The sequence below is a fragment of the Aphelocoma coerulescens genome, unplaced genomic scaffold (genome assembly GCF_041296385.1).
Source record: "Aphelocoma coerulescens isolate FSJ_1873_10779 unplaced genomic scaffold, UR_Acoe_1.0 HiC_scaffold_39, whole genome shotgun sequence".
Classification (NCBI taxonomy): Eukaryota; Metazoa; Chordata; class Aves; order Passeriformes; family Corvidae; genus Aphelocoma; species Aphelocoma coerulescens.
In genome coordinates this window covers 473,082-499,131 of record NW_027183733.1, presented here as the reverse complement: position 1 = coordinate 499,131, position 26,050 = coordinate 473,082, and the positions used below count along the sequence as shown (strand labels likewise).

Sequence of the window (26,050 nt, the reverse complement as noted above, 5' to 3'; positions counted from 1 at the left end):
TTTGCCTGGATGGTCTGGCAACAAAATGCAGAGCAACTTCCTGCGACCTGCCCTCAGGCTCAGCTTTTCCCACTTGCTCTCTCAAAATCCCATTCCTTCAGCGACTTCTTTTGGCTTCTCTACCCAGCTCTGCTTCCATTGTAAGCCTTGCTTCCTGGGCCTGAGCTCTGGAGTTTGCCAGGCTCTGTGCTGCCAGGGCCTGAAGCAGCCCTTGCCTCCTGACTCCCAGCACCTGCCTTTTGTGCCCTTGCCACTGCCCTGCACTCTGTTCCCTGCCTGCTCAGACTTACCTGCCCCTTCTCTTGCTGCTCTTTCACCTCCTGCCTGAGCTGCTGCACCTGCTGGCAGGCTTGGCTTAGCTGTCCCCGAGTTTGGAGCAGTGTCTCTGATAAAGAATTCTTCTCCTTCTGCTTTTCCAGCAGGACCTGCACAGAAGGAAAGAGCAGAGGGCTTGACACTTCCCCTGCAAACTCTGTGTGGCAAGAGGCAAAGACTGATGGGCTCACGCGCTCTCAGAGCACTCGGCTGCTGTTCCCCTGGGCCACTGTCTGCCCTGGGGGGGACACAGCTTCCCAGAGAGTGACTTAGAACACAGCCCAGGAGACATCTCTGGGTTGCTGTTCAGAAATACTCCAGGCGAGTCTTTAAAAAGATTTGTCTCTTGTCAGCGTTCCCGCTGCGCCCTCCCTGTGCCCACAAAAGAAAAGTCCTACAAACTCAGTTTGGCTATGGACACCGACCAGTACACACCAAAAGAGGACCCTTAAGAGAACAGTGAAGATCCTCCAAGGTAAGTCTTAGGAAAACAGAGCACAAGAGCAGCACAAAAATCCCAACGGAAAGCTGATGTTTCTGCCGGGCTTCCTGTGAGAGGGCTCATTCCTGGGCCCAAAGATAGCCCTCTTCACCTTTCACCTCCCCAAATTCAATGTAGAAGACATGGAGGGCATGCTCCACACAGCCCCATAGCCTGCCATCTCCCACAGCTCCAGCCTTGCAAAAAATCACACCAATTCTCCTTGCACAATCATTACCTCTCGCTTGGCATTTTCAAATCTAGTTTGTTCCTCTTGTCTTTGAGCCTGCAGGGTGGCAACTTTCTGCCTCATCTCAAACAGCACCTTCTGGTGCTCCTGCTCTCTCTCTGCCTTCTCTTTTCCCCATTGCTGCAGCATCTCCTGTATGTCTGCATGGTACCTTTCCCGCTCAATTGCCTGAGGAGGGGAGGAAAAATCTTCAAGTTGAAGTCCCCAGGCAAGCTCCTCGCTGAAAAACGTGAAGCTTCATCCCTCCCACAAACCCCAACCTGAAAAGACAACAGCACTGGCTCTCTGCTCTCCAGAAACCGTGTCCTGTCAGGGAATTTAAAAGGAGGCTCAGCAGGTGCAAGGATCCCAGAACCATGGAATCATTTCTGTTGGGAAAGACCTGCACAAGCATTGAGTCCAACCATTCAGAAAAGGAGGTGTCACCTTCTGGCACCCTGATGCCCCAGTCACAAGGACTGAAGGACCGGGGCCTGTTCCATTTGCTTCCAGCCCAAAGCTAATCCCTCTGTCCACCGTGGGAGCACAGCAAGACAGGAACCGAGTTCCCACGCCTGCAGCCAGCAGCACTGTTGGCATCTGCTCCACGCTGGCATCTGCTCCGTGGCAGGTGGGACTCGGGGAAGATCCTGCCCTGGGCCGCCACGCTTTGGGTGGGCACTGCCCAAGCTGCTCTGGAACTCGCCTTACGCCCTCACGGAAGCCGTGGCTGCATTTACTGGCCCAGCACCATCCTGTGGGTCTTCACGCGCCTCCAAGTCCGAGCCGCCGCCTCTCCTGCCCGGCCCAGCAGCGGGAGGCCTCTGGCAGAGGACTGCTGCCCTTTCACACCCTCAGGCTCTGCTGGTGCTAAACCAGCCCCCAGGGCCAGCTTGGACAATTCAGAAGCGTATTGTCACCTACCAGGTCTTGCAGGAGCTTGTTTATTTCCACCTGCTGAGCAGTTCCCTGAAGCCTGAGGCTTTTGTGACACTGCTGCTCTACCTGCAAGAGCTGTTGTGCTGTGTCTTCCTGCTCCTGCTTCCTGAGAGCTCTCTCTGCTTCCAGCTCACGTTGGAGGCACTTCACTTCTCCTGCAAACACGACCAACAGCAAGATTCAGAGTCTTTACTGCCTTTACTGACTCAGGCCCTTTCAGTGTCAGCGTAGGAGGGCCCTGCCTCCAGCGCCACCGCTCCTCAGAAGCCCTGCAGACAGAGGAGGCTTTACAGCAGCTTCTCTAGGTGGGGCGGCACCACAAACAAAGCACACGAGGTTCTCACCTTGTAGCGCCTCCTTGGCCTGTGTGACTGTGAGCACTTGAGCCTCCAGATGGTTGCTGGTGATCTCCAGCTGGGATATCTGCTGCTGAGCAGCAAACAGGCTGGATTCCAGGTTCTCCTTCGCTGACCTACAGGTTGCAAATACGGAGAGACATGAGCTGCTCGCTCCTGACACTCCCGGGCAGTTATTCCAGGACAACGTGGCTCAAGATGCCCAGGCCTGAGAATGCAAAACGGGTCGCATGGAAACTTGTACAGAGAAGGCCCATTTGTGCCATTTCAGTAGCAAAGCAGGGCCCTCTGAGGGAGTGCCCAGGCCTTCCTTATGGCCTGGCACAGCACAGACAGCCCAGCCCAACGTGACCTCAACAGCCGAACCTTCAGCTGCTCTTCCTGACCTATGACCCTGGCTAGCTGTGCCCACACAGGCTGGGCCAAGGAGCAAAAGCCCAGCCTCTGCTCACAGCCCTTCTCTCATCAGCACTTCCAAGCTGCTCTGCAGGGGGACAGAACAGACTCTCGTCCTGGCTCACTCCTGACTTGTTAACTCTCTTCATCATGGACATAAAGGTACATAATTTTCCAGACACTCTGTATTTAAGAGACTTCAGAACTACTTTGCATGATACAGTAAAATCTCATGGTCATGGCAGCACTTGTAAAAATTCAGAACACCATGTTGTCTGAACAACAACTACCTGAATGCAGAGACTGCAGTTTAAGCTCCTGCACGGTCAAGGAATAGACTTGCCACCTTTCTTTTAGTGTTGCCAGCTAAGCAGGCAGTAGCCCAAGTCTTGTCCTTCTTTGGAGAGTGAGAGGGACCATCCAAAAGGACCTTGGCAGGTTTGACAGGTGGGTGCCCATCAACACAGCAAGAATCCCCAGGGGCTGTCAACAATTCCAAAGAGGTTTCCCTGCTGCTCTCTAAGCAGCTCTAGGTCCTGCCTCACACTTCTCAAGAGTGTGCTTGGAAGCAGAAGGCCCTCAGCATTTTCAGCAGGAGCCTCTGGCTTCCCCCTGAATGGCAGCATGCTACTGCCAACATCCCAAGGTCAGAGCCTGGAGTTCTGAAGATGAAGCTTCAGTTCTGAAGATCAGGATTGTGTCAAGCTACTTAGGAAGGAAAGAGGGATGTTCAATGCCCAGCACAAGGAACTAAACCCAAGAGAAACTTGAGGTTTCACTCAACAGCTGCATGGTTTAAGTACTACTCAATTCAGGGCCGGGTGGCTTGCTTTTGACTTCCCACACGAGTGTGCTTGGCGGCACAAACAGGAGCCCAAGGCTCACAACAGCTTTGCTGGCTTTAGATGTCAGAAAAATAACCTTCACATTGTGGCATATTTCTTTTTCTTGAGACTTCCATTTTCTGTCCATGCAAGGTAAAAGCATCCGGAAAGGGTCTCCTCCCTGCCTTTACCTGGTCTCTGCCAGCTGCTTGGAAAGGTCTTGTTGGTGACGCTCCATGGCTGCCAGTCGGCCCTCAAGGGCAGCCTTCTCCCGGCCCAGCAGCTCCTTCTCTCTGCACACCTGGGCCAGTGCGTGCCCTTGGCCAGAGGGCTCCTGGTGCAGCTGCTCCAGAGCCCTGCTCAATGACTCTTGCTCCTGGGAAACCTGGAAGCAGGACAAGGTACAGCTCGAGCCCTTCCTCAGGAGCCCTGTGCAGAGCCAGCCAGTGCCACCTCGCAGGCAGCCAGAGGACAGGGAGCTCCCATGCTCTGGGCTCAAAGTTTCACAGCATCTGCCCTCTGCAGCTCCGATACCCTGGGCTGCCAAAAGCCTCTGGCACTGTTACCTTGGAAGTGCTGTGTCAGGCCCTGCTGGCTTGCCTGGCACCAGATTGCTCCTTCCCAACAAACATCCCTGCCCCAAATTCTGTGTTGTCACCCAAAAATACTGCATCTTCCACAACTGCCAATACACTTGACTCTAAGCACCAGCAGTGCAGCTGCTGTTCAGCCCTCGCTACAGAACTCTGCTCACTTCAGTCCATCACTGCTCACCCCCACGTGTTGCCTCCCCTTGCCTGGGCAAGGGAGAAGCAGATCCCCATGCCCGGCTTTTGGCCTGGAGCTGATCTGAACAGCAAGCTCCTGCACAGCCAGCCCAGGGACAGGGAGCAAACTCTCCTTCTCCCAAACTTCAGAGCATTCCACATGGGAGCAGAGCACAATGTGGGCAACGAAGCCCACGGGGAGAATGAGCCTTCAAGCACTGCTGAGGCCACGAAACTCCTCCAACTCTTCTTTCCTGACACCACGGGCTTGTGGCTGCTGGGCTGGCTGGCAGCAGAGAGCCAGCTGCTCCCACCTCCTGCTGGCTCTGCAGCGGGTGCAGCCACAGCAGCTCCAGCACGGTGCCCTCTGTCTGCTCTGGAGCAGAGGAGCTGCCAGCCCTGGGAGCAGCGCTCAGGGCTTGCCTGGCTTGGGGAAAACAGCTCAGCTCACAGCTGCTACTCTGCTTTCTGAGGGACATGTGCCTTGCCAAGGGTTGTGTTCCTCCCACCAAGGAAGATGATGTTCTCACCTGTCCAGAAGTCGACCTGCTGTGCTGGGAAGACGGGGGAGCATCCACTCTAATGGTATCCGAGAGGTAAACATTCCCAAAGATTCTCTGGACACTCCTCCCTTCAGGTTCCACCTGCAGGTTGGATGGGAGAAAGGGTCACAGAAACCTGTCAGCAAACATGGGGCAAAAGGACCTCTGGACATCAAGGCAAGGAGATCTCTGCTCACAGACCCTCAATTGCACCAGACAGCACTGGGGGCAAAGAGCTCTCGCTGGGGGCTGTGCAGGAGAGGCCAGTGTGTGTCCGGGGACACGGGGCCAGGGAGGGAGGCAGCGGAGTGAAGGTGCCTTTGTGAAAGCCATGGGCTGCCACAACAGAGAGAACAAACAAAGTGGTGTGCCCACAGCAGGGACAGGGAGAGGCAAGGAAACAAGCAGAGGACTCCAAAGCACTGCCTGGGCACACGAGTCATGATCCAGAGGAGCCTGAGGCTCTGCAGAGGCAGTGAAAGCCCACTTTACCTCAAAAGTTCTCCTGAGCTCACGCTTCTCTGGCTTGTCTGCTGCTGCTGCTGCAACCTGGTCCCGCACACATTCCACACCCCTCCTGGAGTGCTCAGACAGCCGCTTGCCCTCTGCTCCAACAGCCTGCTGGGTATTCAGAGAGGAGATGATTCCCTTATTTCAAACACCACAAGAGCTGTCCCTCAGAAATCTCCATCTCGGGAAGCATCCTCGAAGCTCCAGCAGTGCAGCTGCTCTTCAGCCCTCGCTACAGAACTCTGCTCACTTCAGTCCATCACTCTGCTCACCTGCTCCATTCCTTTCCACACCAAATCCAACCCACACATGTTGCCTCCCCTTGCCTGGGCACGGGAGAAGCAATTCCCCATGCCCAGCTTTTGGCCTGGAGCTGATTTGAACAGCAGCTCCAGAGCTGCCTCAGTCATTCCAGGCATGCCAGCAAACAATCTGGCAGCCAATGGTCTCTGGCTGGAGCCAGGCAGACACACAAGGCTGCCTGCTGCAGCCCGGGCTGCTTTGCCCAAGCAGGCCTAGACTGACAGGGATTTAGAATCCCACCTCTTCATGGGAAACTTCATTGGAATCTTTGAGAGACGTTGCAGTGGACTGAAGATCAGTGCCAGTGCCTACCTGGAGACAAAGCCTTTCCTTCAAGATGTCCAGGTCTTTCTTCAGAGCCCCTTTGGAAATTTCACTCTTGGTCAGTGCAACACTCAGGACTTGAGCGGTCTCTTGCCATTCCTTCAAAGCAGCAGCCCCATGCTCCAACTGTTCCTGCTTGGCTTCCCTCTCCACTTCCAGTTGTTGGGTGTTTTCCTTGACACTTCGCATCTCCGGTGTTTTCATTTCATTCTTCTTTTTCAGATCCCTCATCTGCTCCTCGTACAATTCCCGTTCATGCTGCCAAAACAGGGAGGTCACTCATTCCCTCTCTCAGTTTGCTTTTCATACCAGATCGGGACTCCTGCCACAGGCAGGCAAAGGCTGCCCCTCTCTCTCTGCCTCTCGGGATGCCTCAGACCTTTGCTGGGACCGCCCTTGACGCTGAGTCTTTCCCAGCTCACTCAGCCCATCCCAGCTCCCTTTCTGCCCTTCCCCGACCTCTTGCAGCTCCACTCGAGTGTTCCTTTGGGGAGCAGCTGCCAGAACTGCAGCCAGGATTCCAAGTCCACGCTAAGCAGGATTTAGGCGGTGCCATGAGGATGTGCTCTCCAGCAGGGAGAAAGGGAAGAGCAGACACCCCCAACATTTCATTCCCTGCAGCTGGGGTGACAGGAGTGGTTTTTGAGCTCTCCTGTGTAGAGTTTCCATGGCACCATCCCCGAGAGCCCCACTGCCCTCTCTTGGAGCAGCAATGGCCACATCAGTCTGTCATTCTCTGCTGCCACTCAGGACGAGTTCTCCCCTTGCAGGCACACGTCCTTATCTGCATCAGCACTTTGCTTTTCTCTCTTTTCTCCCCACTGGCTGCTCTCTGATGGCCAAGGCCAAACACCTTTCTATTAACAGCAAACTTGGCCTTCTCACCTCTCGTTCCAGGTCCAGGTATTTGAAATCTGGACGTGGGTTTGGACACGAGGAATTGCCCAGACCATGCAATGTCCATAGAGACAGTGTGGACATTGAGAACTAGAGGGCACAAAACTCCAGCATGGAGGAAAACCAGCAGCCTCAGCACTAACTGGCTTTGACATGACTACGACATCTTTTCCTCCTTATTCAGAAGAATGCAGTTTGAAAAGCTCAGCTGGAAAGAGGTGCTCCTTAGAACTATTAACACAAGGGCCAAACATAGCTAGGAAATGGCCCTTCATGGCATCTGCCGTTCTCACCAGCACATCCTTCCTTTCCTTCTCCAGGCTCTCCAGTTTCCTCTGCAGAGATGCCACCTCCTGACAAAGAGTCACACCCTCTTCCTTCAGGGCAATGGCCTCTTTCTCCAGGGCAGTTTCTCGAGAGGTCTTCTGGTGTTCTGCCCTCCACATCGCTGCAGCAGGAAGGAGAAGGAGAATGAGAACAGCAAAGCAAAGGCAAACTGATGTGCATCCTGCAGGGACAACAGCACTGTCTTCTTGGCCTGCCTGTGTTTGCCAGCCCCTAAGGCCGCAAGGGCTTCCAAAGCTGACAGAAATGAAGGAGAAAAAAGCAGGACTCCAAGGGGCAAGGTTCAGAGGAATAGGAAAGTGTCTTTCCTCTTGGGCTTGTGCAGAGTGAGCAGTCCAAGAGAGACAAAGGAGCGGGGATGCCTGTGCAGCCCTGCTCCAGAGAGGCCAATAGCCTGGGGGCTCTGGCAGGGCCTGGAGTTGGGGGGAATCGAGCTGAGGCATCCAGCTACAGCTCCTCAGCACAGACACAGCACCTGAAAGGCACCACCTGTGCACGGGATCAGCCATAGCACAGCCAGATGGCACTGCCAGCCACGGCATCTTCCTCGAGAAAAAGCTTTCACTGGCACTGGATGGAGAAATCTCCTGCTGGTTGTTCTTCCCCTCTGCCATCTCTGGGCACTGCCCTTTTCCTCTGTGTGGCATCAGAGATCCCTGCTGGGACAGGATGGGGCAGCGGGTGGGAGAGGTGAAGCTGTACCTGCTTGAATTTCTTCCAACTGTTTCAGCAGCTCCTGATTGCTGGCTCTGAGATTGTCCCTCTCAGCCTGCCCCATGCCCAGCTCCAGCTCCAAGGCCTGTATCTTCTTCCTTGCATCATTCTGGAAGAGGCAAGAGGAACAGAATCACCTGTCAGTGCCACTGCTGGCAGGAGACAAAGGGCTACAAACACTAAAGCAGAAATAGCCCAGGTGGGAGAGGGCAGCTGGACCGTACTGGTAGATGTGATCGTGATCCTCCTTCCTCCCCATGCTAGTGAGACAACCCCCCTACAAGAACTTCTACCCATCCTGGCCTTGGCACTCTGCTTGTCCAGCAGCCCAGCAGCAGGACAGGATTTCTGGGTGCATATTACCAGATCTTTCTGGGAATGCTCCAGGTGCTGCTGCAGGTCTTGCAGAGCTGCTGACACTCTGTCCACTGTGAGCTCTGCGGGGACATCCCCATCCTGAGAAGCACTTAGGCCCAAGACATGACCCTTTTCTGAAAAGAGAAGACATTCTCTTTCAAGATTTAATCCAACAGTCTCCAACAAACAAGGCCTCTTTCTACCTAGGAGGAGGTGCCTTTGTCATTGTCCTAGAGCTCGCCTTGCAGCAGGATGTGTGTCACAGGCTGACGTTATTTTGATGACCACTAATGTCAGCACTGCCCCAAAGACAACTGCATGGGCCCTGTGGCTTGACAGGACTTGGGCCCTTCTCCCTTCTGACTCTAATCACTTCTCTACAAACAAACATGGACTTGTGTCTCTGCAGGGAGACAAGACTTCCCAAGGCCTGAGTCAGCCTGAACTGACAGGGTGAGTGTGTCATACCAGGATGACCAGGAACCACCCCCTCGCTCCACCTGCTCTCCCAGCCTCCCACACTTGCCTGAGCTCCAGGTGACCAAGTCTCTGCTATCCCTGATCACGTGGTGGAGAACCAGGAGCAGTTTGTCCAGCTGGGATTGAGTTTCCTGGTGAGCACCACTGGCCTGCTGACACTTTGTGGCCAAGGCCTCTGCTCTGTTCTCAGAGCTCTGGAGCTTCCTACGCAGCTCAGACACCTCAGCCTCCAGCACCTGCACAGAGTCCCTCAAGCTCCGTTCTCCTGCTCGGGACTCCTCCAGCTCCTGCAGCAGCTGCTTCTCTCGAGTTGCCTGGGTAGCCTCCATCTCCAGCACTGCCTTCTGCAGGGCCCGCATCTGGAAGATGGATGCACAGAGCCTCAGGGACAGGGCTGCTCCTGAGGCAGCAGAGCAGGCAGTAGAGCAAGCAACAAAGGAGAAATGACTTCAGGCAAAAAAACATGCCCAAAACAGAAGGCACAGAGCCAAGGATTCCAATGGAAACAAGTGTCCTGAAAATAGGGAAAGGGAGCCAATGGGCATCCTTGAGGCTGCAGCTCTGAACACCGGCTGAACTGGCTGCGCTGGAAGTGCCCTCCCCAGCCTGCCATAGCCACGTCTGTGTGCCCACATTGCTCGGTGCCCAGCACAGGCACCAACTCCATCTGGGACAACACTGCTAACAGAGGGATGGAGGAGCTCCAAAGGAGTCTGCTGCTGCTTCTCCTCCCACATTTCCTGCTGGGACCCGAGAGAGAACGGAGGAAAACATCGGCAGCAGACACCAGATCCAGCCTTGGCCTGTGGGTGCAGCAGCACCCCGGGGCAGAACACGGCAGCAGTGGATGCTGCTGGGAGGAGAAAGCAGTTGGGGCCTCCAAGCCAAAGGTGATGATGTGTGTCCCTGGAGAAGAGGACGCCAGGGCACAGATTACCTGGGCGTTGAGCTTCAGCACTTGTCCTGTGCGGTTTGCACAGAGCTGCTCGGCCTCGCGAAGAGCAGAACGAAATTGAGACACCTGATTGTTCAGTGCCTGGTTCTTTTCTTCCAGTGTTCTGAGGCACAGGTTCTTTTCCTCCAGAGACAGAAGCAGCCTAAAAGGGAAGCATGCAACTCATTACTACACGGTATCACATTTTAGGAACTCTTAGGACTCGCACCACCTCGGGGAAAACTGCTCTGTCTGATGAGGTTTGTCTAAACAACGTGGCTGTTTGTTTGTTCCCCCTGCAGTCACAGCCCAGCATGTGCCCACTCTGCTTTTATTCATGAAAGAATGGGGAGTTCCTGCCTACATGTCCTACCTTCTTCTTGAGATGGGAATGTGAATATAGACCTAACAAAGTCTTGCCATGAAGAGATTAGGGGAGAGGAAGAGTTTTCTTCTGACTACCCAGGCTCCAAGGGGGAAAGGTTTGGTCAACATGGAAGAGACATTTCCTTGCCCCATCTTGTATGTCCAGGTAGGAGGAGCAGCACCCTACAGCCAGAGGATCTCGGGGAAGTTCCCTAAGATTTACCAGCACCCATCCTACTTCCAGCTGGAGAAACAAAGGCCGATAGCAGAAGTGGCAACAGAGCCTTGGAGCACAACCTGATGGAAGATGCAGAAACCTGCAGGCAAGCAAGAGGGCCCTGCCCTTTCTTTGTCTTCTTCTCAAAAGAAGAATCCAGTGGCACTGAAGACCGGCAGGACTTGGTCAGCTGGAGGGGCCCCGCTAACCTTGGTCTTGTCTCTTGCATTCTTTGCACAGTCAGTATTGCCTGTGACTCTGGAGGCTGGCAGGGACCCTGCTTGAGCCCCCCCAGGCACCTGGGGGCATTTTCTGAGGAACGATGCAACAGAGACATTCTTGGTTCTTGGGTGCCTTTGAGGGGAATCTGGCCTAGGTCAGCAATCAGGGCCTTGAGATGGTTCTGCCAAGCAAAGGCATCAGGATGCCAGGCTGCTCCAGATCCCAAAGGCTTCAAGTTACAGGACCCAAGGCGGAGCTGCTGGATGTGTCCAGCTCCTTACACTGCAGCTTGGGCAGTGTTAGCACACCCACCTCACAACAGAACACACCCCTAGAGGGAAAGAGCTACTCCAAAAGCCTTTGTCTTCAGAAAAACTCTAACTGAAGGCTTGAAAGAAAAGAAAATGAAACACAACATCCAGACAACCAGACGCGTCTGCACGGAGAGTTCAGAACTCTGCCACATAGGAAATGCTGCCAGAGCCCCTGGCCAGTGCAAAGATGGCAAAGAGGGAATCCATTCCCACAAGGCAGAGTCCCACAGGCTTTCATTTACCTGGCTTTTTCCTTCTCTAGGGTGTTCAAGGAAGCCCAAAGTCCCGAATTTTGGCGTGCCACTTCTTCCCATTGACTCCTTTCCATCTCCAAGTTCTTCAGGTGCACTTGCAGCTCCTTGTTCTGATGTTCTGCCTCCTCCAGCATCTTCTGGAGCTGCTCAACCTGCAACAGCTTCTGCCTTGACTGCTTCTGGGCCTCCCTCACATCTTGCCGGGCTCTCTGAACAATCGTTGCCTGGGACTCTCTGGAGGCTGCCAGCTGAGATGTCAACTCTCCCACCTCCAGTCAAACAGAACAAAGCAGTCAGAGGCTACAGCCACAGCCTGTCACTGTCAGCCACAGCAGAGGCTGTGAGAAAAGGCAAAGGCCAACTTTCCATTTCTCCCTGTCCTCAGAGCACCAGATTCACAATGCATACGGACAACTTGTTTCAATCTCTACGTGGCCCACCAAGGGCACCTGAAAAAGCACCTCCCACACCAAGGCCAGCAAGAAGAGGCCAGCAGGAATCCGTGCTGATGGTTGCTGGCCAACAGCCCAGAGGACTAGTCCAGCTGTCCAGGGCAGCAGCTGAGATTCAGCAGAGCACCGAGGGTCCTTCAGAGCAGCTGCCAAGGAGCCCAGAGCACGAGGCAGCCCCAGGGACCACCCCAGCAGCTGCTGCTCTGCCATGGAAAAGCAAGAAGGGCACAGACCCCCTGCTGGATGCTGCGGTGCCACTGCTCTTTCACTCACCTGCTTTTGTAGAGCCTCCCTCTGCTCAAGGAGGAGATTCATTTCCTCTTTGATGCCTCGTAATTCTTCCTTGTGCCTCTTCTGCGCTGCCTGGATCTCCCCCCGAGCTTCCTGCAGCTCAGCTTGCAGCTTTGCCTGGATGGTCTGGCAACAAAATGCAGAGCAACTTCCTGCGACCTGCCCTCAGGCTCAGCTTTTCCCACTTGCTCTCTCAAAATCCCATTCCTTCAGCGACTTCTTTTGGCTTCTCTACCCAGCTCTGCTTCCATTGCAAGCCTTGCTTCCCGGGCCTGAGCTCTGGAGCTTGCCAGGCTCTGTGCTGCCAGGGCCTGAAGCAGCCCTTGCCTCCTGACTCCCAGCACCTGCCTTTTGTGCCCTTGCCACTGCCCTGCACTCTGTTCCCTGCCTGCTCAGACTTACCTGCCCCTTCTCTTGCTGCTCTTTCACCTCCTGCCTGAGCTGCTGCACCTGCTGGCAGGCTTGGCTTAGCTGTCCCCGAGTTTGGAGCAGTGTCTCTGATAAAGAATTCTTCTCCTTCTGCTTTTCCAGCAGGACCTGCACAGAAGGAAAGAGCAGAGGGCTTGACACTTCCCCTGCAAACTCTGTGTGGCAAGAGGCAAAGACTGATGGGCTCACGCGCTCTCAGAGCACTCGGCTGCTGCTCCCCTGGGCCACTGTCTGCCCTGGGGGGGACACAGCTTCCCAGAGAGTGACTTAGAACACAGCCCAGGAGACATCTCTGGGTTGCTGTTCAGAAATACTCCAGGCGAGTCTTTAAAAAGATTTGTCTCTTGTCAGCGTTCCCGCTGCGCCCTCCCTGTGCCCACAAAAGAAAAGTCCTACAAACTCAGTTTGGCTATGGACACCGACCAGTACACACCAAAAGAGGACCCTTAAGAGAACAGTGAAGATCCTCCGAGGTAAGTCTTAGGAAAACAGAGCACAAGAGCAGCACAAAAATCCCAACGGAAAGCTGATGTTTCTGCCGGGCTTCCTGTGAGAGGGCTCATTCCTGGGCCCAAAGATAGCCCTGTTCACCTTTCACCTCCCCAAATTCAATGTAGAAGGCATGGAGGGCATGCTCCACACAGCCCCATAGCCTGTCATCTCCCACAGCTCCAGCCTTGCAAAAAATCACACCAGTTCTCCTTTCACACTCCCTTACCAACAAAATGTCTATCAGGATCTATTCCTGTGCTGGACATTTTCAGGATGGTTGAGGAAAGCAATTTTGCTTGCTGAAGCAAGTGAAAATTCACAGGGTTTCTCCTTCTCGGACAAAACCCACATCAAAGTGTCCCCTCCTCCAGTGTGCAAAGCAGCTCTCTGCAACGAGGGCATGCCTGGCAGGGAAACGGCTCTTGTGGTGAGCAGTCCTTTAGTGACTGATGGCAGTCTGGCTGATGTGGCCAAAGCAGACTCTCTTTGTGCAGCAGTTCACACCGACAATACCATTTACTTGTCTTACACAAAGAAGGTGTCTCATGGCCCTTGCTGGTATTCAAGCCTGAAGACTACACTGTGGTTTTGAGCTTTTCTCTTCAAAAGCAAAACCTCTGCTGGGTATTTGCCAAACCTACCACATACTCCAGAACTGAGACTGTCTGACAGAGACCATCAGAAACAAACCCTTCTCTCACAGCTCTCCTGTAACACCCAATCCAAACCTCCCCCGGCACACTTGGGGCCGTTTCCTCTTGTCCTGTCCCTTGTTCCCTGGGAGCAAAGACCAACCCTCACCTGGCTGCACCTTCCTGTCACAGGGAGTTGGAGAGAGCGAGAAGGTGTCCCCTGAGCCTCCTTTTCTCCAGGCTCAGCCCCCCCAGCTCCCTCAGCCACTCCTTGTCACACCTGTGCTCCAGACCCTTCCCCAGCTCCGTTCCCTCTTTTAGAGGCTCTGGGGCTGCCCAAAGGAACAAATTTTGCAGAAGCATGTAACCCTTTGCTGATGAACATGCATATGCCTGGCTAATAAATGCATGTGCCATCTTGAGCCAGGTGTGCACAGCAGTGTCCCTCTCTTCTACTGCCAGAAACAGCATCTGGCCTGATCTGGCTGGCACAACTCCCACTCCCACAGGTGCTGCCTAGGAATAAGGTGTCCAGAGCCACGGTAACATCATGCCCCTCTTGCTCCAGCAGCTCCCTCTGAAGCTGCAATTCCTCCAGTGCCTGCCTGTTGACTTCCAGCTCCCTCTGCAGTGATGGGTCTTCTCCCTCGAGTGCAGCCAAGTCCTCCACTGTACAAGAAGGGGCAAGACAAGTTTTCAACGGAAAACCAGCCTCATTTCCAAAACCAACCTCCATCCTGTGCTGCTGCTCCGCCTTTTCCGCCTGGGCTGACGCTTCCTTCAGCTGCTTGCTGTTCTTCTGGCGCAGACTCAAGGCTCCTGGCTCCGGGATTCCAGTGCATTGCTGCAGCTTTTCCTTGGACTTCTCAAGGTTTTCACAGTCACTGCAGAGACAAGGCTCAGTCAGAAGAAGGAAGAGGCCTGAAGAGCCATCGATCCCATTTTCAGCCCTCCACAATGGAGCTGGGGGCAGTGGGCTAAGGAAGACCTTGCTCTTTCCCTCCCAAGGAAATCCTCCAGAGGCAAAGGGAAAGGAAGGCAGGATTTTGCCTTCCTTCAGTGAGAAGCAGTGGCTGGACAGGGGCTCTCAAAGAACAGAATTCAGGGAAGCAGCACGGTGAGAGGAAGGAGTCTTCTATTCCAACATCGCTGTGCATCTCCCAGGCAGCCTTGGGAGTCACAGTAGAGCATGAAAAGCCCTGACAGGACGATGCTCAAGAGCCACACTGAGGCCTACACATGGTAGGGCAGGTGAGTTCTTTGCCCAGAACACCTCTGAACTCCCAGACCTGGACGCAGATTGCCTCTGGAACGCAGGAGGAGGAGGAAGAAACACTCACCTTCTGATTTCTTCCATCACAGAGTCTATGTGCTCCCGGTGGCTACTGAGCCTCTTGCATCGCTCCTCCATTTTCTCAAAACATCGCTGCAAGCGCCCACAATTCTCTGTGGCTTCCCAAACCAATTCCAAGGGATGCTGTGCATCAGTGGATGTCAGAGTTGAGAGGCTGTTCCTGGAGGCTGCATGCTGGGAACGGTCAGCGCCGGTGATGGAACTGGCCATGCTGTCACTGCCGTCTAACAGCACCTGAAAGCCCACATCCAGCTGTTAGTCAGGTACTCTGTTCCTATTCCAAAGTACCACTGAGATGCCTCTTCTGATTCCACAAGAACCAGTGTCCATTTGTGGAGGACCAGTTTCAAATCCGAGCCAGCTCAGCACAGTTTACTCACCTCAGGGGCTCTGGAGAAACGTCCCTGGTGAGAAAGGCCTCGAGCTCCCTGGAAGAGCACAGGGAAGAGCACACTCAGACTGCATGGCTGCCCCTGAGGCAGTCGCCTCTAAATGCTTCCCAGCCTGGAATTCCAGCTCAGCTCCTTCCTCCCCTCCTTGGGAATATTTTCAGCCCAGTAGGTTGACAGCAGCACAAACAAACATGCTGGAAGGTGTCTCATCACTTCTTAGAACACCACAAGGGGAATTGCCCAGAGCCCCATCCAACCTGGTCTTGAACACTGCCAGGGATCCAGGGGCAGCCACAGCTTCTGTGGGCAACCTGTGCCAGGGCCTCAGCAGCCTCACAGGGAAGAATTCCCTCCCAATATCCCATTAGACCCTGTCCTTTCCCTGCAGGCCCCTGGCTTAAGACTCTCTCCAGCTCTCTTCCAGCCCCTTCATGCATTGGAAGGTCACCCTGGAACCTTCTCCAGGCTGGACAACCCCAACTCTTGCATCCTTTTCCCTTGGCACAGGTGCTCCAGCCCTTGGAGCATCTTCCTATCATCCTCGTGGCCTCCTCTGCACCACTGGGGATCATCTTGGAGATGTCTGGGAGAAACCCATTCTTGTCTCTGGGAAGCGCTCAGGCTGCGCTGTGAATTGGGCTGAGGGGAAGGCAGTGAAAGCTGCTCCCTTGTTTGTGCCCACACCCTCCAGTGGGACAAGGACGGAGGAGGAGATGTGGGTGTGCTCTGGGATGGCCAGGAGCCCCCCCATTCCCTCCCAGGCCTGTCCCCATGGCCAGCACCAAAGCTGCTGCTAGCTCTGGAACAGCCAACTGTTAATCCCTTGCTATTCCCAAAGGGAACTGTTCCCAGTGGCACAGCCCAGGCCCACCCAGGCCCCTGCTGGGCTTGGCACAAAGAGGGCAGCAGCTCTCTCACTCACCCGCCGGGTCTCCATCTGCCCCTTGGCACGAGCAGTGACCAAATGTCAGTGTCCAAAGGCCGTTGGCCTTTGCAGGGTCTAAACCCCAATCTCCAAAGGCCGTTGGCCTTTGCAGGGTCTAAACCCCAATCTCCAAAGGCTTTTGGCCTTTGCAGGGTCTAAACCCCAATCTCCAAAGGTTGTTTGACTTCGCAGGGTCTAAACCCCAATGTCCAAAGGCCGTTGGCCTTTGCAGGGTCTAAACCCCAATGTCCAAAGGCCGTTGGCCTTTGTAGGGTCAAACCCCAATCTCCAAAGGTTGTTTGACTTCGCAGGGTCTAAACCCCAATGTCCAAAGGCCGTTGGCCTTTGCAGGGTCAAACCCCAATATCCAAGGGTCGTTGGCCTTTGCAGGGTCAAGAGCACAAGATCAAAGTGCTGTTGGCAGTTGCAAGGTCAAAGCCCCAATGTTCAGGAGCTGTTGACAGTTGCCAGGGCGAAAACCCCAACATTCCATGGGCTGTTGATGGTTGCCAGGCTCCAAACCCCAACATTCCATGGGCTGTTGATGGTTGCCAGGCTGCAAACCCCAACATTCCAGGGGCTGTTGGAGAGGCCCTCCCCTGGCTCTCCACCCATCCCAGCTCACTGCTGCCCGGCACCTGCACCAGCACCCCCACATCCCCACAGCCCAGCTGGGCAGCTGGGCAGGGACCTGGCTCATAACATGAGTTCAAAGTTGCTGGCCCAGACAGCATCAGTTTTAAGGCTCAGCATTCCTGAGACCCGCATGCTCTTTAGGGATGCGCTTAGTTCCTGAGTCACAGGAATTTGTCTGTCTCCCCTGACAAAGGGGAGGTGTAAGAAAAAGCCTCAAAAGGTTCTTGGTGCTTACAAATATTCATGGAAAGTAAAGCTCTGCATCTAGAACAGCCACATGAGGAGGAAAAATGGTGTTTCAGGGTCTTTTCAAATTCCTACAGAGAAATGCCAGGAGTTGCAGTGTTTAAGGCTCATAAAAGAGATTCAGAATCCCGAGACAGACACGAGTGCATTTTTTTCTCTGCTCTCTGTTTGGCAACATATCACTAGGTCTTCTAGGCAGAAGAAAAGTCTTGCTGCTTATTTCAAAGATTCCTCGTGTCTTGGGGTGACCTTATGATGTGTAGCCCATATCGCTGCCTATGCCCAGAAATTAATTTCTATGCCTCTAAACTGAGCACAACTTTTTCAAAGCAGTTTGCAGCTTGTTCAAGGTCACACACAGATAGCGGGGTTTTTTTCCAGCTGCGGCAGGGGAGGGAGGAGGCACCTGGCTTGCGGCTTCCCGGTCAGCTTTTGGCCAGTTGTTCAGCTTCTTTTTCTCCGGAGAGAGAGGTGAATTTTTTTTTCCTTCCCTGGAATTTCGGACTTTCTCCCTTTTCCACTGGACTGCTACAATATTAGAACACATCAGGAGGACTTTCCACCGAGCGCAGAGGGCCTGGCCTTGGGCCAAGCCCCAGCTCCGAGGAGACCAACAGGAGGACTCTAACACTTTCCCAGGTTTTTTCTCCACAGCGAGAGATTTTATTATTTAGCATTATTTTCCTTTTCCCGTGTGTTTGTTCAATAAATAGTTTTATCTCCTTCACTTTCCTTCAAGGAAAATTTATTTTTTCCCAAACCTGGTGGGGGAGGGGTGGTTGTGCCTTCTCTCAGAGGATATATTTCTAAATTTGGCCGGAACACCTCGCTAGGAACAGACCTTCCAGAACCAAATGCTTGGAAAAGCTTTGGTAGATATTTTACTCCTTCATCTTTGAGAACATTCATCTGTGTCCTAGGGAGAATTTTTGTGCCCCAGTTGACAGGAATTGGTTTCTGGCAGGGTACAAATCGTCTGGGGAAGAGAAGAGCGGCACCTGCCTTCTCCAGGGCCTCTCCAGACTCTCTCCAGAGACTGACGGCCCAGGGATGTCACTGCCAAGTTCAGCTTCAGAGACCGATGCAGCTTCGAGTCTCTGCTTCCAGAACAGCAGCTTTGGGCTCCTTGAGCACAGCTGCAAAGGAGCAGGACAGCTCCCGGTGAAGGTCTGAGCTCCTGGCTGGTCCTTGCACAGCTCTCAGTGTAGTTCTGCCAGTGCTGTTGGTCTCAGGCCACCTGTGACTGCAGCAAGGACACCTGAAAGAGGCAGAAAGCCCAGCTCAGACAAGCCCACGTGGGCAGGAGCATCCGCAGCCCCACGGTACCGGCTGTGGGGGCAGACACAGCCTCCAACTCCAGCCCTCACCAACACTCTGCCCTTGGGGAAGGGGAAAGGAACAGGCTCCCACACTGCCCCTGAACGGAGCTCAGATGATCAACAAGTCCAGTTCATGGCTGGCAAACCCTTCCCTCATACAACCCTCAGCCACCACAGGTCGGGGAGAGAGAGTTCCGACAGGATTTAGGAACCCAGCTCTGATTCCCAAAGCACGCATTCGGGCCACTGACCCCTTTCTCCACGGGCTGTGCCTCAGCACGAGGGCCTCAGCTCCCCTGAGCTCCTGGAGGACTCTCCTACTTGAGCTGCTGGACAGCCAGCCCCGGCAGGAGGGGAATTTGGTGCTTGTGTTATAGCAGGTTGGCTTTCCCGGGCTGGTTACCTATATATCGATAATTAGTTGATGAATTGTTAAATAAAGTGCCTAATTAATGTACTATGAATTTAGATAGTTATAAGCTAATGAGTTAAGTGCGCGTGTGTACAGGAAGCAATGCATGGGTATAACCATTAGAGGCAGGTACAACAGGAACCTGATGGACTTTATAGAAGGATCCTTTTAGAACCATTACCCCATGAGACGATATCAGTACCCAAGACCCTGACTGGAAAAGGAGCTGACCAATGGAATGGATCCAATTAGAAATGATTGGTCAAGGATGCACCATGTTAAAAGGCAATCAGAACACCGGAAAGTGGCCAATCAGTGAGATTGAAAGCGCACCAGTCCTGGAGGTGACAGAGACAATAAAAACTGACCAAGTGCTCTGTACCAGGTTCTCTGGTGGAAACTTGTGGTCCAAGGGAGTACTCGATGTGTCACATTGTTCATTTTTCTGGCTTGTAGTGTAGGGTCTGAGCTTATCTTGGATCCTCGTTCTCAGTTGCTAATTAATAAACAAGTTAGCCTGCCAAAAGGTTTCCCACCTCGTTTATAACACCTGGGGTTTTTTGATGCCTTCTTGAAGCATTTTAGCACCCGAAGCCCCTTTCACACCGCCCCATTTTTTAATTATATGTTAAGTATAGCTTTAACTTCTTTATTCATATTTATTATGCTTCCACTTAATCTCACTTAATCCCGAGGGATTCTTAAAGGGGTTTTGGGGGTTTTCTTGGTTTTGCCACGTTTTTGTGCACAGTCCGCCTTTTCAACCCTCCATTCTTTAAATGTAACAAATATAGCCTTAAATTTTTCTATACTTATACAAATTTATTCCATTTTTGTCAGTTTTGTTAAGTTTTGAAAAGGTTTTGAGGCTTTGTTGGGTCATTTCCGGTACCCACCCAGCCAATGACTGAGGGGAGTTGGGCTGAGGCGGGAACAGCTCTCGCCCCGCCCCCTGTCCCGCCCAGCCAATGACTGAGGGGAGTTGGGCTGAGGCGGGAACAGCTCTCGCCCCGCCCCCTGTCCCGCCCAGCCAATGACTGAGGGGAGTTGGGCTGAGGCGGGAACAGCTCTCGCCCCGCCCCCTGTCCCGCCCAGCCAATGACTGAGGGGAGTTGGGCTGAGGCGGGAACAGCTCTCGCCCCGCCCCCTGTCCCGCCCAGCCAATGACTGAGGGGAGTTGGGCTGAGGCGGGAACAGCTCTCGCCCCGCCCCCTGTCCCGCCCAGCCAATGACTGAGGGGAGTTGGGCTGAGGCGGGAACAGCTCTCGCCCCGCCCCCTGTCCCGCCCAGCCAATGACTGAGGGGAGTTGGGCTGAGGCGGGAACAGCTCTCGCCCCGCCCCCTGTCCCGCCCAGCCAATGACTGAGGGGAGTTGGGCTGAGGCGGGAACAGCTCTCGCCCCGCCCCCTGTCCCGCCCAGCCAATGACTGAGGGCGCTTTTCCCCGCCCGCCGGTTGGGCGGGAGCCGCTCCCCACTTGTCAGTCAATGAGGGGGGTCCGGCTGAGGCTGGAACTTCCCCCTCTCCCCCTCCCCGGCCGATCACTCCCGCCCCTCCCTGCCTCGCTGCCACTGGCCCCTTGTGACTCTGAATTTTCCCCACCTGCCCCAGTCTGGACTGGTTTATACTGCTTTATACTCCCCCCTCCCCAGGCAGAGGAGCTCCTGTGCCCCCCACCCCGCAGTGGGTAAAATTCACCTCACTAGAAGTTCGTGTCCACAAAGGAGACCGAGGAGTCCTGTAAAATTGCCTTGATTTGGAGAAAGGGAGAAAGTCCGTCAGGTGTGTGTCCAACGGGGTCTCTCCCAATTAGTTGGAGCAAGTAGCCTTCTTTTCTCCTCATTTCCTGGCCGCATTTTCTCCTCCTTCCCTTTCCCTGTTGGCTGCGGTACTTGGAAGGTACTTGGGACTTCCCGATCCACCTATCCGTGTCCCCCCTTAGTATGTGCCCCCTGTAAAACACACGATCCATGAGCATTACAATTAGCTAAATCAAATGATCTATTTTAGTAAGCTTTACTAATTGGCACGGACTGCTGCTCAGCCAAAGTCATGCTGAAGTCCTGAACTTTGGGAAGAAGAACAAAGACTTTATAGGATTATGAATATTAATATCTTTGCCTAGGGTGGATTAAAAGCTAATTAGAGCCCCCCAAACTCCCATCTCACCTCCCACAGACTCCCAGAATGTCTCCAGAGCCACCCCAAACCCCCCTGTTAGCCCCTAGAAACGCCCAAGGGACCCCCCCTGTTGGAAAACCAACCAGTTTAAAACCACTTTTTTTATATAACTTTAGCCAGGTTTCTTCACCTTTGCCCCGGAGAAGGGAACTGAAGCTTCTTTCCAGGGCATTGTTTCTCTAGGTGAGGCCTGAGATGGGCTTAGCATTTCAACAGACTGGGAGTAGCCCCAAAGAGATGAAGGCCATCGACGGAACATCAACAGAACATCAGCGGCCATCTATGAACATCTACCCCAGACTCTGCCTCTGGCAGAGTTGGAGACATCTCCTCCAGAAAAGACTGATAAGAAAATCAAGGAATGAAGATCTAATTAACATCAGAAGAGAAGAAATCTGGATTCCATAGGAGAGCAATTGCTAAGAACTACACTCACTTGGGACCAATGAACACTGACCCAATTTGTTTCTATGACTTTTGACTGTATAAAAGATCTGGAAAATCTAGTAGAAGCCATGTGTCATGGAATGATTCTCTCTGCACACCTGGGCTATGTGTGGATGAGATGATTTCTGGGGTACATCCTGGCCAGAACAATATCCTGGCCAGAATAAAGTAATGCCTTGACTCTCTAACATTAAAAATGTTGTGTGAGGGCTTTGTTTTTCCCACAGTTTTGGTGACACCCCCAGGCCACACATCCAAGGACGTGTTCTCCTTCCACCCGGGGGGGGGTAGGGGGGGAGGCTCTGTGGGAGTCTTGGTGTTCTGGGGTCCCATCTAGCGTTCGGGGGGGTTCCCCTGATTTTGGGGTTTCCTCTGATTTCATGCTCCCCCAGTTACATTCTCCTCCCATGTGGGGGAGCTCGGGGGTCCCAGCTTCTTTGGCAGGGGCGTCACCCTGATATTGGGGTCTTACAGCATGATTTTGGGGTGTCCCCCAATTTTAAAGCCCCCTGATTTTGGGGTCCCCCACAGGACATGTTCTCCTTGCATCTGAGGGGGTGGGCAGGTCTTGGGGATCTCCCATCTTGGGAGGTCTGGGGGATCTGGGGGTCCCATCTACTCTTGTGGGGTGTTACAAACAACTTATTGAGAGTTGGCTTTTGCCATATGTTTATGGGTTATGAATTACATTATGAGTTATAATATTAAATATTATGATATTTTCCTTGGGAAATATTAAGACAATGGTATATGTTAAAATGTTTAATGTTGTTAAAATAGTCTGGTTGTAAAGTTGTTTTTTTATAAGGGCTGCATGAGTTTGTGTGCTGTAATGTCAGTTCTGTAAGTGGGACACGCTGTTGCGAGCCAAACTTCGAAGACACAGCCATAAATGTGTGATAAATACATACTATAATATTGGCTTTCCGCAAATGTTAAAATGGATGCTATATGTATAATGTTAAAGTATTTAAATAACAATGTTAAAGTATTTAATGTTAAAGTATCGTTGTTATAAAGATACAGTTTTGCAACAATAACTAATGCCTTTATTTCTGCCATTAACTAAACTTAGACATAACAGTGAAATAGCTGATACAGTTATGCTTGCGATAATTGAACTGTCTGCTTGGTTGGATAACATCCAATGAACGGATGATGAAGACCCCTGCTACTGACATGCCAGCTATCGGCAACTGCCGTCTGCAGAAACCATCGACCAAAGCCCACCCTGGAGGTGATAATAAAAACTGACTGAAACCACAGCCAGGAAATGCGCGTGCTCTAAAAAGGCAGATCCAAGGAGGAGCCATGCTAAACAGTTCCTGGAACATGTAAACTAGTTTGGGGGGGAAGTTTGAATTGGCATGATTGATTATGAATATGCATTAGGCTGATGCAATAGGACAGGTGTGTAAAGGGTGTCTCCGCAATAGCAGGTGCGCTCTTGGCTGAGTGCCAAAGCACCCAGCGCCGTGACTTTTGCTTTATTGTCTTTGTCCCCTATTGTCCTTTATTAAACTTTTAAATCCTAACAGCAGAGTGAACCTCGTTTTTCACAAAAGGAGTGGGATTCCATCCAACGAGGACCCCGACGAGCACAGCAACAGAACTGCGCCGGCTCCTAAAAGAGTGACGTGGGGTGAGACTATGCAAAACTGTACATCAGTGTGCATAAGGCTGATGCAGCCACAGGGGTATAAAAGGTAGCACCACCATTTTGTGATTGAGCCTCTGGCCCCTGGCCATGCTCCCAGCACAATCCCTTTTGCTTTGCTGAATTTTATAGTTCTCAATAAAATTTTTAATAACTCATTTCCATATTGGATCTGGGTTGTTTATAACATGGGGTTTCCCCCTGATTTGGGGGTCCTGTCCCCAGGCTGCACACCCGAGGACGTTTTCTCCTGAGCTGCTCCAGTTCCCGCTGGAGGGGGGAGGGAATCTGTGGGAGTGGTTGGGGTTTAGGGGTGGGGGGGAAGCCCCCCCCTCCCCCCCACCAGCTACTCCATGGTCTTCCACCCTCCTCCCAAACCCTCCTCGTCTACGGGGGGGCACCAGCCCTCTACCGCCACATATAGGGGGGTGCCTGGGGAGGGTACTGGGAAGGGCTGGGAGGGGATCTAGGGGGAGATATGGGAGGAGTATGTGGGATACAGAGTCCTGGGGAGTCTAGGAGGGAGATATGGTCGGGTGGAGGGTCCGGGGAGGTCTGGGGGGAGTTTTGTGGGGCCCTGGGATGGCTTGGGGGGTATGGGCCCTACACTGACAGGTTGGGGGGGGTATCTGCCAAGTTCTGGGGTGTCTTAAGGGGGCTCTGGAGGGGTCTGGGAGGAAGATATGGGGGGTACAGAGTCCTGGGGGTCTTTGGTGGGGAGATAGGGGGGGCAGCAGCCTTCCACTGACAGGTACGGGGCATCCTGGGGGGGTCCTGGGAGGCTCTTGGGAGGTCCTGAGGGCGCTGGGGAGGAAGATATGGGGGGTACAGAGTCCCGGAGGTCTCTGGGTGGTCCTCAGCAGGGGGACATGAGGTGAGTTACGGGATCCTGCGACAGCTCTCGGGGTCTCTGGGGGCACTTATTGGGCTGCCCCTCACCTGCCCCACCCCTGCCCCACCCCTTGCTCATTCCTGCCGCACCCTTCCCCTCATCCTTCCCACCCTGTCTCACCCCTGCCTGGCCCCTGCCCTGCTCTGCCCCTCACCTGCCCCACCCCTGCCACGCTCTCTCGCCTGTGCAGGTTCAGTGTCCGGGTGAACTGCACCGACCTGTTCCATGTGGATCGGCACCACTGGACCCCCCCTGCAGGGTTCGGGTGTGGGGGGGTTCGGGAACCCCGGGAATGCGCCTTCCCCAGAGCCACCGGCATTGGGGACTCATGGTGGCCTGTGGTGAGATCCCCGGGACACCCCCAAATCCATAAGAACCCCCAGAAACCTGTGGCCTTTGGAGAGCAGCTGAGCTCTCCTTCGGGACTCTTAAGGCTTCTGGGTGCTTTTTCAGGGCTTTTTGGAGGCATTTTAGGACCAAAATTGCCTTTTCATCCTCCACATTCCAGAAATAATGCCATGTCCTGAATTTATTCAAATTCAGTCAATTTAGATCTATTTTAGTCACATTTATTAAAACTTTCCAATGTGGTTGAGGCATTTTGTGTCTTTTTGAGGTGTTTTAATGCCCAAATGATCTTTTAACCCTCCACTTTTGAAATACAACATAAATATCATCCTAAATTACTCATATTTATTCACATTTACTCCCATTTTCGTCCGTTTTGTTTAAATTCCTGACAAGAATGAGAAGTTGTCTTTACAAACTGTGGGCCTGCTGTAGATAAAGCCACATACTGAGAGGTAAAAGAAGCAATAATGAATCGTGCCGCAACCGGGCCAGGAGACACTTCAGAGACAGAGTCAGAGAAGCGGGTATTTGCTTTATTCGGCGCGCCGGGTGTGTGGGGATCGCTCCTCCAAACACACACACCTGGTGCTCTCTACAACACAGTATTAAGGGTTAAATTATGAATATTCATCACATTCCTTGGGACAGGTGTGGTTACACAAATTATTTCTCGGAAGTCATTAGCATATGGGCCACGCATGCGCTGTGTGTCCTGGTGGTCGCGCTGAGGAAGGCCTCTCCTCTTCCTCGGGGGTCTTTCTGATGGAGGCCAGTAGTCATCCTCGCAGTGAACTTTTTCACCTTTCTCCCTGGGCATGCGTAGTCCTTTGAGGGATGATTCAGCAATCTCTGAGATGATCCTTGTCCCCTCTATCTTGACAAGATTAGGGTGAATTCGGCTTCTCAGGCTTTGTAATGAACATCTTCCGTCTGAACTAACATTGCTGTCTCCCAATAGTTAACTTGTGCTTACATGAGGTAGTTATTGACTGCCCCTTCTTCAATAAGAGGAACCAAAAATTCCATAGGAATTCCACTAATTGACAGGGAGTGTTACTCACTCAAGACTGCCTTAAATCCCTGGACTTAGAGAAAAAGAACAGAAACACAAGGCAAAAGAAAACAGGGGGGAGGGGGGGAGAGGGAAGGGGAGAGTACACATTGGAAGGGGGTATGTTACTAGGCAATTCGGGAAGTCTGTACCTCTCAAGTACCTCAGCCAACGGGGAAAGACAGAGGGAAATGTGGCCGGGAAATTAGGATAAAAAGAAGGCTGGATCCTCCAACAACTTGAGAGACCCCACAGGAAATGACCATGATCGCTCCCTTTATGTGAATAAAGTAACAGGATTTCTCTGTCTCCTTTTTGGACATAAACCTCCAGTGGTTTTGGGTTAGTTTTCCTGACATTCCGAAGGGGTTTGGGGTCTTTTCTGGGTCCTTCTGAAGCGTCCCGTCCTGTCGTGACTCCGCCCAGCCAACCCCTGAGGGGACGTTTTGCTGAGGCGGGAACGGCTGGTTGCACACCCACGCCCTCCCCTCGCACAGCCAACCCCTGTGGGGAGTTTTCCCCGAGCGCGGTTTCGGCAGGAGCCGCCCCTCCCTTCTCAAGCAAATCGGTGCGGAGGGGGGACCGTGCGACGGCAGCTGAAGCGCTTGGGAGCCTCCGAAACGGCGGGCGGGCCCCACCAGGCCGCCCAATGTTCCTCCCCTCTCCCTCTCTTGCCGCCATTCCCCCCCCCGCCCCAGCCCGTCCCTCACGGCCACCGCATTCTGATTGGTCGTCGCCGTGAGGCGCGCTGCGCTCCCATTGGTTCAGCCCTTCCCGAGCCACGCGCTGATTGGCGTTAGCCGCCC

The 26,050-nt window shown here is 53.3% G+C and overlaps 1 protein-coding gene across 1 annotated transcript in view; it reads right to left on the bottom strand.

Annotated features, from left to right (window-relative positions):
* The window catches only part of LOC138101677 (centrosome-associated protein CEP250-like), a 93,946-nt gene that overhangs the window by 6,194 nt on the left and 61,702 nt on the right, over positions 1–26,050 (bottom strand). The window contains exons 23-27 of the mRNA XM_068999451.1: positions 7,931–7,997; positions 7,177–7,331; positions 5,903–6,244; positions 3,732–3,925; positions 2,346–2,436 (exon numbers count right to left, since the gene is read on the bottom strand). Of these exons, the coding sequence (XP_068855552.1) occupies positions 2,346–2,436; positions 3,732–3,925; positions 5,903–6,244; positions 7,177–7,331; positions 7,931–7,997 (849 nt within the window). The remainder of the gene's footprint in view (positions 1–2,345; positions 2,437–3,731; positions 3,926–5,902; positions 6,245–7,176; positions 7,332–7,930; positions 7,998–26,050) is intronic.